The following is a 14,435-nucleotide window of genomic DNA, read 5'->3' on the forward strand; positions in this document are numbered from 1 at the left end:
TTTTACCTGTTCGTTCTAAGTCCGCCTATAAGGCCATTCGCGGGGTTTTTTGATATTAGGGAAGTCGGGTGAGAGTCGTTCGAAGTTTAAGTTCTCTCAAGGTAGCTATCAGCACTCATTCGGTATCTGGCTGGAATCATAAGTCCCCAGTCGTAATATCGATTTTTAGTCCACTGATTTGGCAATTTTCATCAAAGTCTTTGCAGCTTGAAAACCTACGAGACATTTCTCCGCTGTCGATCTTGCTGTAGGTATTTTTTCAACTTGTGAGATGATGGTTCTTAGGAAGATATTTACTTTTCTATCTTTCAGCCAATCCAGGGCTTTGTTTGTCTCTGTTGGGAGGGGCTTGGCTTTAGTCTGCAACTTCTCACTGTAAAGATATTTTCCTGGGTTTATCGTCTTTCCTCCAACTGTTTCTTGAATGAGTGGCGGGAATTCTGCTATCTATGGTGGGGGAATAAGGTTTTTTGGTGGAGAGACTTTTCTTTCAAATTTCTTTTTATATTCTCTACAACCTCTGTACCTGCAGACGTGTTTTTCATTGCAAAATATACAAGTCAGTTCATTGTCCGGTTTCATTTAACATTTGTTACTCCGATGATTTTTTCCGCATTTGGAGCATTTTTCTGCATTCGTATATAGCTGCTGAGTATGGCACCATTCCTGGCATCTGAAGCACTGGATGGGGCGATTCTTTGGCGCGAGTATTTTTGAATCCGTATATTTACGCTAAACATGCAGTTTAGATCGTGAATCGCATGCCGTGCTTTGGTCTTCTTAAGTTCAAGCAGGAAGAGGGGAAGTTTTCCTGAATTGTTTCTCTTGCTTCTGTGAAACTATTAATATCGGGAAATTTCTCCTTTTCAAGTCAAACCACTTCTTCCGTAATGTAGGCCGGAATGTTCTTTAGCACCACTTTCAGTGGCTTTTCATCGTTCAGTTGAAATGTATGGAACGGGATGTTCTTTTCTTTAAGCATCTTTGTGGTGTTCCTGCAATCCTTCACCTCCTGTATAACGTAGCGCGCAAATTTTTAAAAGAGAGCTATGCCAGAAAAGTAAGAATACAGGGGCAAGTACATGTAACATTGAGTAAATGGGTATCTCGGTAATTTGGCGAGATATCGCCAAGCAGACAACGGTTTTAGCGACTTATTCTGTCTTGAAATTTGGCGAGAAATCGTCAAAAGTTGCCAGATTTGGCGTCCAATTGGCGCCATTTGTTTCTGGTCCCTTATCACGGTAATATGTATTGAAATTTAATAAATGGAATTGACCGCTATGTTAGCTGTAATTGTAATTCCCCCCTCGTATTGCTTTCCAATAATTTCGAGAAGCAGAAATTACCAGAAATATATCGGGGGTCGGTTGAAAACTGTTTAAGGTCGAAGTGAGAGCATCTGCTCTCAGTTGTTTAGTTATTGTTGTTGCGAGTTGTTTAGTTCCGGTTGAACTGTATCCGAGTTAGTTTTCTCTTTAGATGAGCTTTTCAATGCGTTGTGTTTAATGTTCTTAGTAGTATGAAATGTAACTACTGATTATACTGCGTGGTACTATGAACAATAGTACGAATATTTCTGTGGAAAATTCCAGAGTACTGAAATATTTCTTTTCATAAAAATAAATTTCATTAACCTATTATCGGACTTGTGCATTCAATCTATTACAAACCCTTACGCACGCAACAATATTATAGCCCGCAAACCTATCTCTTGACTCATTTCGTTGACTTCTTAACTTGTCGTAGTTCGACTGATACTCTTTCAAGGAATATTAAATCATGCCACCTTCTGAATCTGCATGCAGTAATTTATGATTTTATGAAAATTACAAAATGTTAGTTATTAATATCTAAAATATCAGAAACTTACAAGGATGAGGGAACTTTATCTCTCAAAATTTACTAAGGCTGAAATTGATACTGATTTAGAGTTTAATTTTGTTATTTTTAAAATTCAAATGGGGGAACACCTTTCTTATATGACAGTAAGTCATTCGTTTATATTAACAGTCTATAATACATAAAACATATTTAACTTTTCGAATTTAAAACTTTTTCCATGCAGTTTAGTCTTTTGTTTCCAAACTCAGATCATTATGAGGAAATAAAAGAGCATGACTCTGCACAGGAATTCAAATAATATTTATGTAAATGTAAGCTGAAATTGATGCTTTTTGTTAAATACATCGGTATAGCACATTTATACCTTTAAACGTATTTTAAACGTAAACGTAAGTTTGCTAATTAGTTTTCTAATTTCTTAACCTTTTATGCTTCTATTCATGTACACTTTGCGATCCAGAAAAATATGAGTTATGTGAATTAAAATTTAAATGAAAAGAATGGCAAAAATGCGATTGCGATTTGATTGCGATCTTCTGCTAAATAGTTTTCATACAGCGTTATACAAACTATTCTCAAAATGCATTGAGCCACACGCATCAGCGAAAGTTTGTGAACAGTATATTTTTTTAGTTTCTTAAGTTGTAAATCTTGATATAATATTTTAATTATTTTTGCAAAAGATGTACTTAAAGACTTTGGAACTGACTTCTGCGTAGCGGATTTACCATTGTAACTAACGATTTAACTTAAAAACCGCGTGTACCTTTTTCGTCTACTCGTTTGGAGTCTCCTTTTTATGTAGAAGTAATGACTGATTGTTTTTCCCTTTCCGATTAATAATGTTGCTTATTTTTTTTCGTTTAGAAATTTTAATACCATGAATTTAACAAAGATTTTGAAATATAGAACAGGAATACTTCTCTTCGAAAAGCGCAAAAATATATTCTTCAATTCACAGCTTGTATATATGCTACATTTTGAAAGAAGAATAAACTAAAAAATAGCAGACAATAATTTTTCATTTCAAATAATTAAGTTGTTGCCAGAAGCTTTTATTCCTAAACATCTGCTTTCTACTTCCTTGTACGAAGTAAAAAGGAAGTATTGTAATCGCGAAAAGTTTCAGGCAGCATATTTCAACGAAAATATCCATTTTGACCGCCATCGAATGCAATTTAACGATGTTTTTGCGTAATATCTGTACATAAGGACAGAATAAAATACTCTTTTCCTTCAAAAAAATTATAAAACTGCTTTAAAATTAATTCTGAAGAGAATTTTTCGTGGCGTCTGTACGAACGTATGTACGTACGTGCGTACGTACGTATCTCGCATAACTCAAAAACGAGTCAGAACGTTGAAATTTTGTATATAGGACTGCTATAACATGTAGATGTGCACCTCGTATTTTGGTTGCAATTGGCCGCAGCAAACGTATATAAATATATTTATGTATATCCACTCTGTTACCTGGCTCAGTGATCTCAGTTTCTTTACTCTTATATGTTTGTAAACTGTACATTTTTTGCTTTAAAAACTATTGAATTATGTTGTTTTTATCATCTGGTTAAAGGTTTTATGCCTTTAGTAAATCTGTGTGCAATATTTTTAGAATTATCAGCAATTTTAAAGTTGTTTAATTGCCGCTAAGCCTGTTTTTAATGGCGGCCATTGATGTTTACATATGAAACAGGAGACTAGTGGATTTGTTGCCAATCTAGAGAAACTTAGCTTCGCAACAACAAAGATAACGCATTCATTTATTATTGCGAATTAAATCATGCTTAATTCTTTCTGGAATTTTTTAGAGGAAATAAGTGTTTGAGATTTACTTCGTAATTTTTAATATAGATATTTTGAGTTTTTATGTATTTTTGCCTTCTCGCGAAGTGAGAACTGAATTAATTGAATGAGAAATACTCAATTGTCTGTGAAAAACTGTTTCTTTTTTGTTTTGTTTGCTTAATTTCTTTTATGCATCATTCTAGCTTTATTATAGTATTTGAATAGAACATGTGGCAACAATTAGATAGTTCTATTCTTTAAATGATATAAATTTTGTGCATTATGAGTTATAATATGAACGAAATATATAAGTTAACTGTTATATAATTATTGGATTATTAATTCTTCAGAGATTAACTAGTTTATCTAACTTAGTTTCCGTTATATAATTATTATATAAGTTAACAGTTATATAATTATTAATACTGTTAAGTGAATCTAGCGCCAGAGTGTCGCTATGGTAAACAAATACTAGAGTGAATTTTAAAGAATGCATTTATTCTATTGTGGTTTATGCGCTGTCGGCGAAGTAGATTTAATTCAATCCACTATGTTTAAATGAAATGCAAGAAAAAATGCGTATAATTTAATATTCCAATACAAGGAAGTCATGTGGTGTACACATCAGATTTTTTTATTTCCTAATCAAATCCGTTTAAAAAGTGTGTAATCATATCCTCTGTAATATGGCCAAGCTAAGAAATTGACATAAATTCTTAAGCTAAACTAGGTTTGAAATGGATGACGTCATAACTTTAAACCGATTTTTGTCCTGTTGCCAGAAGTAATGCTAATGTGGTGCTGAAAAACTAATATAAGAAATATTTTTTTCCCCAAAAGAAAGACTGAAAAATCTATAGGTAAAACTCAGTATTATTTTAACAAAATCCTTTTTTTAAACAGTGTATTATATCTTATTCATTTAAATTCTCTGAAGAATTAATTTTATTTGGTTTTTGCGAAAGCTAACCGCTAGTCCCAAAATAAGGTAAGGGTTGACTACCCTCGTAAGTTTTAGCTGTATATACAGGGTGTCTGTTATTAAAGAACCCTATTTTAGAGCTACCTATATGCGAAACCAGTGATCAGAAAATTGTAAGATTTTTGTGGCGATGAGAATGCCTTTGAGAGAATAAAAGGTAGTAACAAATAACGCCACCAGAGGGCGTTTTACTTTGAAATCCTGCAGTAAAAATGTAAATCTGTCGACGTCATGCAATAGTTATAAAACGTTAGCAGAGACTTTGTTTCCAATGTGCTTGTTGCTCATAATGAAGATACGCTTACGAGATCGCCCTTTGTTAGTGAAATTGTTCACTTTCGTAATGTGTGGCCTCCCCGTTCCCCAGACCACATTCCATGCAATTTTTGGCTTTAGGGACATTTGAAATTATCTGGTAAGTCGTGACAATCCAAGAACTTTACCTGATCTCAAAGGCAGAATTTTACGTCATGGGCTGAACTTTTCCCAACACACACTTTGGTCAACTGTGAAACATGCGATCTTGAGATTTGAAGCGATAGCTGAAAATCATTTCTAACATGTAAAAAATATGTTTTTATAACAAAATTTGTAAAAATTTTAACACGATTGTAAAGGTGTGGCTAAATGTATTGTAGAGACTTTGGGAAGCAGGCAAGATGTAAAATGAGCAAACGCCTTGGCCGGGAATCGAACCACGGACCTCTGGAATACCGGCCCAGCGTGCAGATCACTACACCACGAAGGTACGCCGGAAAAGCGGGAGAAATACTTTATAGTATACTTCATTATACCTCCTGGTGACTCTACTTGTAACTAACGTTTTTTTTTTTTTTTGCTGAGAGACATTCTCATCTCTTCACTAAGTACCAATGAGAGTAAGAAAGATGAAATGTTTAAATTCAATTCAAAGCTTTTTACTCTTTGCATTACTCGGGCGTATCGCACAACCTCAAATATAGCACTTGATACTCTAGATGGTACTCTTCCGTTATCAATCAGTGCAGAAATGGAATGCACCTATATGAAAGTTCTTCAATTTAACCAAGCCGCAGAATTCAACAACCAAACCTTTTGGCCATCCAACTATGAAAAAAAAAAAATAACTCCAATCTTATCCATCCAGCGCTTCGCTTCAGCAAAATAATATTCCACACGTCTGAAGGAAATTCAAGTTCATCTCCCACTGCTTATACTGATGGATCAAATATTGAAGGAAAAGTTGGTTCCGCAGCCTTTTTTCAAATTACCCCCTCAAATATCATCAAATGGAAAGGCCATCTCCATAATAATACTAGCGTTTTCCAAGCGGAATTGTCAGCTATAAAAGCAGCGATTGAAATAGCCATTCTCAAAAATCTCAACGAATTTGGCATAAAATCTGACTCCCAAGCAGCTATTCTAGCTATTAAATATCCCTTACCTACCTCTCCATTGATATCCGACATAAATTCTCTTCCTGGAAAAATCCCAAACTACAATATTCAAATTTCGTGGATCAAAGGACATGGTGGCCATTTTGGTAATGATCAGGCAGATGAACTAGCCAAAGAAGCAGCTATTAATCAAGATGGTACTGAAATCATCATTCCGTGGCCTCGCTCGAATTTCAAGTACCAACTAAAACAATTTGCTTCAAAATCTTGGCAAGATTTGTGGAACAATGCTTCACAGGGAAGACGCACATATAACTTGCTGCCCAATGTAAGCTTAGCATCTCTGAACTCGAATCCTTCCCTAAATTACTTTATAACAGGACATGGACCCTTCCCCACATATTTCTACGCAAGAAATTTGGCAAATTCTGATATCTGTATATATGGGGAACAGGGAACTCCTGATCACTACGTTTTCTCACGCCCCTTAACTGAGGATATTCACATAAAATCCCCAAGAACTGACCTCCTGGCATTCCAAAGGTTTTTAATTAAAGATAAACATCAATATCCAAAGTTTCAAAAAATTATGCAACGACTCTCTTCGTACGGCCTAAATCTCTGTCAAGTGTAAGTCCACATACAGTTTAAACTTAGTGAACTTTTACATGCTGTGATTATGGACAAAATGGATCCGCTCGTGAACTTTATAAACTGCAATAAACCAATATATCTGAAATAACCCATGGACACCCACCTCTTTAGCATTATTATAACAATTCATTTAACATTGTGTTGCCAGTACTAATTACAATTATCTCATTATATTTATTTGTTTATTAATTATGTTTATCTCCTATTTTTGTTGCACCAAATCAGATGTTCAATTTATCTTGTGAATCTCAAATTGTATTCCTACTATTTTGTAATCTACTTATGCCCTATACCATTATTTTTAATAAATACTGGATGCGGGGCGTACTGTGGAATTGCACGGTGTACCATAATAGGCAAACGTTAGACCTTTTGAAAAGCTTCAGTCTATGCAAATTCTTATAAAACTTGCAATTACCCGCCCCCCTTTTTTTTTCTCTCAAAGAGTTAGTATGGGAAGGCATTACCAGTTGACCTATGGTACATCGCTGGTGTCCCCCATACTTTTACCTTTACCTTTATGTATCATTATGTATGATATATCTTCTTTATGTATTGAATTGTAAACTTTATATGTAACTTGCTAAAATTACTTGCTAGGGTATCGAATTGTAATCTTATGTGTCACTTGCTAATGTTTTGTTCATAAGTACTGTGTTCACACAGATGTAACCATTTTTAATATCTATGTTTTGTAACACTAATCAATGTGCCCTATGAGTGGATCTCGTGTGGCTCTAACATGAGTCAGCTTTAGATAAGGGTGGACGTGCCGCTAAACCAATTAACCATAATGGTAAAGGGGTGGTGCCCACGTCCTCCGTCACTAAACTAAACTACCTTTACCTTACCTTTACCTCTCTTCACTAAGTCCGCCACAAAATTTCACATTTTTCTGATCAGTGCTTCGCTTGTACTCAACTTTGAAATAGGATTCTTTAATTACAGACACCCTGTATATGTATCTCCCTTCTATTCAGACAAGTACGTATGTGGGGAAAAGGGAGACCCAGAACACTATATTTTCAAGTGCCAGCTCACAAAAGAGCTACACTGCAAAGGAAGGTCACAAATTACGCCTGAGTACATTAAATGCATGCTAACGATCCCTCAATTACAACAAAAGGTTTCCTTGATTATGAAGAAACGTTTCGCATATAAAAGAGAAGACATATGTCAAGATGCTATCACATCTGTATAAATACCTCTTATTCCATAACTTGCTAAAATAATGCAAGATTTCAGAAATATTGCAAATGTCTGAAACAGGCTAAATATGGTATGAATAGTTTTTATAAAATAGTTACATTAAGAATTTGGACTGTATTAGGAGATAAGGGGGAAAAATCTTGTAATAATTAAATCATTAATTAAAAAAATAATATAAATAATATACGACTCTATTAGATACATTAGTGTAAATGTAAGTATTATGTGATTTTCTAATGTATATTTTCTGTATTTATGATACTGTTGCGTGCGTACGGGTTCGTTACGAAATGAATGCACAAGTCCTATGAAAATTGAACAAAAATTTATTATTATCACAAGAAAAATGCTTAAATTTTCTCAAATTATCATGCAGTATTACAATATCTCACAGTAGTTATCTTTTAACTACTCAAATATCCAATAGAACGTAATTCAAAACAGCTAAAGAACGCTAATCCGCGAATTCGCTACAATCAACAACAGTAGTTTTCTAAACAACAACAAACTAAGCAACTCCTACAAACTGAGATGTTTTCCTCCTTTTATAAGATTTTAAAATCACGCGCTAGAATTTTCCAGTACTTTCTCGAAATCAAAAAGAGATATTTATTTATTTAATGCACGCGCTCTTGTATTTTCAATTTTCCGGCTTAGCTCTCTTTTAATATTCGTCACGCGCTGCACTGCGCGAGAAATAAAACCATTTAATTTATAATTGAACTAACATTAGCTTTTTAAATACCAAATTCGTAACACTGCCCCCTTCCCAAGGACTGCACGTCCCGGGCAGTACAATCCCTGGACAGGAAGCTAAACTTACAACTGTGGCATAAATGCATTAATAAACATTTCATTACAATAATAAACAACATGAACAATAAATGCAATACAAAAAAAATCAAATGCTATCAAATACAAATCAAATACACATTTAAAAACAAAATGGACCATGGTCTTATACTATTTACAATTATTTACATTATGTACTATGGCCATAGTAATGAGCTAACCTGTCGTAATGTACGACTTTAGGTTTAGAGTTCGAACACTTACGGATCATGACGTCATTCAGTCTCTTCAGGACTGTATATGGACCATCCGAAGGTGACTGTAATTTAGAAATGAGTTCTCTTCGTTGAATCGGGTTCCTCAACCACACCTTGTCTCCTTGTTTGAATTTATGTCCAGTAGTTCTCGTGTCGTATGTGGTCTTCACCTTCTCCGTCGCAAAGTTCACTCGCTTTCGTGCGGAACGGTGCATCACTTCAAAACGAGCCTGGACATCTTGGATGTGTTCCTCAGGCGATGAAGGAGCATCCGTGCGGCGATCAAACAGGCGGTCACAAGGCAGACGAAGGTCTCGACCGAAGAGCATCTGAGATGGAGAATAGCTGGTAGACTTGCGTTTCTTTTTGGCCCTAGCACGATTTCGGCAGCTTTCTGAGCTGGGTCTTTCGGACAAGGCGTCGGCATTTCCAGATGAGGATCCCTTTTGAGGATGGATAGTCATACAATCAGATGCTGAAAGCAGTTTGTTGTTCTTCAAGTCTAAGGAAAAATTGTATTTCCTTAAAACGTCCAATCCGAGTATGCATGGATCTGTGATATCCGCCACATATGCCGTGTGATGGTAGGCGGCACTTCCAAACGTGATGTTTACGTTTAACTTCCCAGTTATGTCGATCTTGTCACCAGACGCAGTCTGAAGGGTAACACAGGATGGCGTCCAAATAAGTTTATCTTTAAACTGTTCAGCTAAATCTTTCCTAATGATGGTAACATTAGCTCCTGTGTCAATGATCATATTCCAAGGAACTTCATCGATATTCCCATTGATGTACAGTCCGTTATTGTTGCCACTCACTATAGAGATCTTAAGCGCTTTAAAACAGGGTTTTTCATTATCTGGCAACCTCCGTTCCTTGATATGGGCATTAAATTGTTTCCTGCGTCGTTGCTCAGAAATTGTCTCAATTTTCGTACCCTGGGGTGTTCTGCAATTCTTTCGTACGTGGCCTTCAGCTCCACAGTTCCAGCACTTTGGTTTCTTGTCAGTCCTTTTCCTTTCCGTGGCATTTAATTGTCTGTTTAAATCGTATGCCTTATTTTCCGTGCTCTGGGAAGTTCTGCAGTTCCTTCGTAGGTGGCCTTCAACACCGCAATTCCAGCACTTTAGGGTCGGTTTTGTTTCACCACTATTCCGTCTTAAAGCATTCACTGGTATTGTCAATTCATCCGTTTTATTATCCGTGCCCTGGGGTGTTCTGCAATGCCGTCGTAGGTGACCTTCAGAACCACATCTCCAACATCTAACAGCCACATTGTTCTCACTGCTACTCCGTATCAAAACATCGACTTGTCTGGATAAATCATCTAAACGAGCCATCAATTGGTCCACTGGCTCATGGACTCGCACAGCTCTAACTGGGTAGCGATCTCTACTAGTTGCTTGCTGGGCTGCCTCGAACTTCATGGCGTACAACAGAGCGCTTTTTATGTCCTTTACATCTGCCATTCGTAGAGCTTTCTGTATTTCAGTATCTCGGATGCCGTCGATAAAGTGCAAGGACATGATTTCCCTTGTTTCTGTCGGGCATTCCGAAAAGGCGAGATGGGACAGCCTTTCAACATCCGCGGCGAGCTCCTGAAGTGTTTCGGTAGGCTTCTGTTGACGAGATTTTAATTGGAGCCTGCTGTAGTCTTTTAAACACTTCTCCCCAAAGCGCAACTCCAAGGCGCCGGACAGAGCTTCGAAATCTAACCTTTTGTTTTCGGGAAACGTCTGCAGGATATCCGTTGCGTCTGCTCTCAGAGAAGTGGCGAGATGACAGGCCTTAGCTTGGGAATCCCATCCATTCGCATCCGCCACGATAGAAAACTGGGTCTTATACACTTGCCAGGATGTCTTCCCATCATATGTGGATAGCTTCAGAGATGGACGAGCAGGCATCGGTAAGAATTTAAAATCATCACTCTTACTCCCAGCCGTCGCTACGAATTTCTTTAAAGTTTCCAGTTCTTTGGCAACCGCACAAACACGGTCATCAATTTGTTGTTCGATTTGTTTCTGAACGGAACAAACTCTTTCTTCTATTTCTTCTTTAACAGAAGAAACATTTTCCTCAATTTGTCCCACTTTATTCTCAACCACATCTATTCTGCCTTCCATAGCATCGAATTTGGTTTCTATTATGCAGGCAATTTCTCTTTTCATTTCGCATTGACTTTCTTCAATCTTGACTTGAACAGCTTTTATTTCTTCTTTAACAGATTCCTTAACAACTTTTATTTCGTCTTTAAAAGTTAATTGACCAGTTTGAATGGCCTTCATTTCTTCCTTAACGGATTCTTGGCCCAATTTCATCTCGCCTTTAATTTCTTCTTTAACGAAGTTGACGGCTCCTTCCATCTTTTCTTGGAAAGCAGCAAATGCAGTCATCATTTGCCTGAATTGTTCTTCCATCGCTCTTGTTATTGGCATTCAAACCCCACTCTTGACACCAAAAATTGTTGCGTGCGTATGGGTTCGTTACGAAATGAATGCACAAGTCCGATGAAAAATGAACAAAAATTTATTATTATCACAAGAAAAATGCTTAAATTTTCTCAAATTATCATGCAGTATTACAATATCTCACAGTAGTTATCTTTTAACTACTCAAATATCCAATAGAACGTAATTCAAAACAGCTAAAAACGCTAATCCACGAATTCGCTACAATCAACAACAGTAGTTTTCTAAACAACAACAAACTAAGCAACTCCTACAAACTGAGATGTTTTCCTCCTTTTATAAGATTTTAAAATCACGCGCTAGAATTTTCCAGTACTTTCTCGAAATCAAAAAGAGATATTTATTTATTTAATGCACGCGCTCTTGTATTTTCAATTTTCCGGCTTAGCTCTCTTTTAATATTCGTCACGAGCTGCACTGCGCGAGAAATAAAACCATTTAATTTATAATTGAACTAACATTAGCTTTTTAAATACCAAATTCGTAACAATACATTAATTTACAAAAATAATAATGTAAGACTTCAGTGCTGATGCAGTTGTGTGTAACAAGTTAAAAAATGAAAGGAAATGTATTAAGAGAATTCGCCTTAGTAATTCAACTAACTGTAATAAAATGCACAAAAAAAAAAAAAAAAAAAAAATTCTTCAATTAGTTCCTTAAAATGATGTTTATTTTAATTCGATGTAACTAGATATACTAATGTAAATATATTGTTTGTATGAAGTACAATGTACAATGAAAGTTTGTATGTATGTTCGAAGTAATTATGTTATTTCAATCTGCCATAATCCAACTTTTGTTAATAGGTTAATTTCTTTGTAATAATTGTATACTGTGTCTTTGTAATTGTATATTCAATACGTAAATCTAGTATTAATGTAAAATTACTATGTAAATGTCTTGATAGGCTAGCATCCGATGCAGGCCAACTAAAAGCCCAGCGGGGTACAGTAGTGCGGCGGAGAAACACCTGTAAAAGTCACTGACGAAGTTCTGGTGCTCCGTCCACTTTTTCCTGTCCCTGTATCTCCCTTCTCATGGGTGCAATATCGATTCATATCCTGCGATTCACTCGGAACAAACTTTTCAGTGATGAGACAGCTAAATAAATGAACAATGCATTTGGCCTTTTCCGACGAATACTCTTTAGCAAGAGTCTTATTAAAATAATTGAAACACATTTTTTAAAAATAAGTGAATAAATAAGAAAGAATTCGCTTCGGTATTTAAATTCACTTTTTTCCAAAAGATCGTCTAATAGCTAGAATAAATAATTGAAAGTTGTGTGCACTCTGTAAAGTAGCGTTGAAATATAACCATAATTAATTAAGAATCAAAGCTTACCTGTTGAATCCATCCAAATTGAGAATTCCTATTTCACCGAAGAAATCACCGGCACGCATTTGCGTTAGTACTTGCCCTTTCTCACTGAAAAGACAAGTAGAAAAACATGCAGAAAACATTCTGTAAAGTTATCCAGAAAATATTTACTGATCGGAATGTTTTTAATTACCCAAGTTCTCGAAAGATCGTTCTACAGCGCACTCGTGATTAAACCGTATTAGTAGAACAAGAGGAATGTTTAATTAAAACAGAATCCAATCGAAATTAATTAAAACCATCATCAACTTCGGTGTTAAAGATAATTGGTGCCTGAAGTTTCGTTCGATTCGAGAACGTTTGTTTGTAAATATATTCCCATTTTTAATTTACTTTATCAAATTCTTGAATAGTATTTATTGTAGAGATACGCTGTTCAGTTTGAAACGCAGAGGTTAAATCTTTAAGATAGTGACACATAATATGATTAATTTTAAGACAGAAGGAATTTTTAAATAGTAACAAATTTCGTTTGATGATTATTTGGGTATATGATAAACATCAAAAGAAATATTAAAATATTAGATTTACAAGGAAGGAATGATTACGAATGCGGTTTTAGGTTTAAAATTCAGGATAAGTGAATATGTTACGGGTGAAACACCGAAATCTGGAGAATGCCGACTTTCACCGGTGAATGTCAACATTCACATAGTCGCTTGGTGTATGTCCGAAATATTTTCCAAATACTCTTATTTCTGACTTACACCGGCGAATGTCGACATTCATCATGTACTAATGATGAATGTTGAACATATAAGAATATTATATTTCCTTCTCCGTAATTCATTCGCGAAAAAACGCACTTGAGACACAGAATAAGAACTTAAGAACATAAGAACTTAAAACACACAGTACATTTAAAATGAGAAAGGAAAATAATAGAAGTTATAAACTTACCAAATTATGTGATTCAAATCTTATTTATTGCAACAACTTAAACTATTATGACACTTTGAATTGCACAAGAGGCCCTTGCTTTTACAACTGCATTTATTTGTGGAACACTTCCTTTTGGAATGGCAGCGTGTACATATATTCCTCTCTTTCCGACCTACACCAGAGCATATCTGTTATTGTCGACATACACCGGTGAGGGTCCGAATGTACAAGAATGTAAAGAAATATTCGATCTTTCACTCGACGTATTTGGTGAATGTTGACATTCTCCGGTGAAAGTCGACATTCTCCAATTTCGGTCTTTCACGGTAACAAATACACCAATATACTGAACAGCATTAAGTGAATAAGTTTCCAATACAATTTTACGATTAGCATCTGTGCCGTAAAAATTTGTGCTCGTCTGTCTGTTTGTTTATTTGTGGCACTATCTCCTCCGGAATGGTGGGAAGTTGAGTTTCGAGAGTGGTACTCTCGGATTTCAAAAATTGTGGGAAGCCATTTCTACCATTCTCATCTTCGTACGATTTTAATCAATCGAGATATTAATCAAAACTGTGAAAACGCTAATTTTCACTCATTGTTTTAAGTGGCAACTGTCTCTCGAGTTGGAGATAAAAGTCTGCTTCATTTCGAAAAGCGTTGCCACTGCTTGCTTTCAAATCGTAGAGTTTGTTAATCGAAAATTTGTACGTTTTGCAAAATATGAAATAAAAAGTAACATTGCCATCCATTAAATATATTATTATTGTATAATTTCATATTCTGACGTTGAAGAAAG

At 35.6% G+C, this 14,435-nt stretch overlaps 1 protein-coding gene across 1 annotated transcript in view; it reads right to left on the bottom strand.

Moving 5' to 3' along the window:
• Window positions 1-14,435, bottom strand: part of LOC118195192 (uncharacterized) — a 456,481-nt gene that overhangs the window by 113,572 nt on the left and 328,474 nt on the right. The window contains exon 10 of the mRNA XM_085816481.1: window positions 12,719-12,802. Coding sequence (XP_085672607.1) covers window positions 12,719-12,802 — 84 coding nt within the window. The remainder of the gene's footprint in view (window positions 1-12,718; window positions 12,803-14,435) is intronic.

The sequence above is a fragment of the Stegodyphus dumicola genome, chromosome 5 (assembly GCF_044657685.1).
Source record: "Stegodyphus dumicola isolate Sdum_Otavi_A_Nest chromosome 5, ASM4465768v1".
NCBI classification, from domain to species: domain Eukaryota; kingdom Metazoa; phylum Arthropoda; class Arachnida; order Araneae; family Eresidae; genus Stegodyphus; species Stegodyphus dumicola.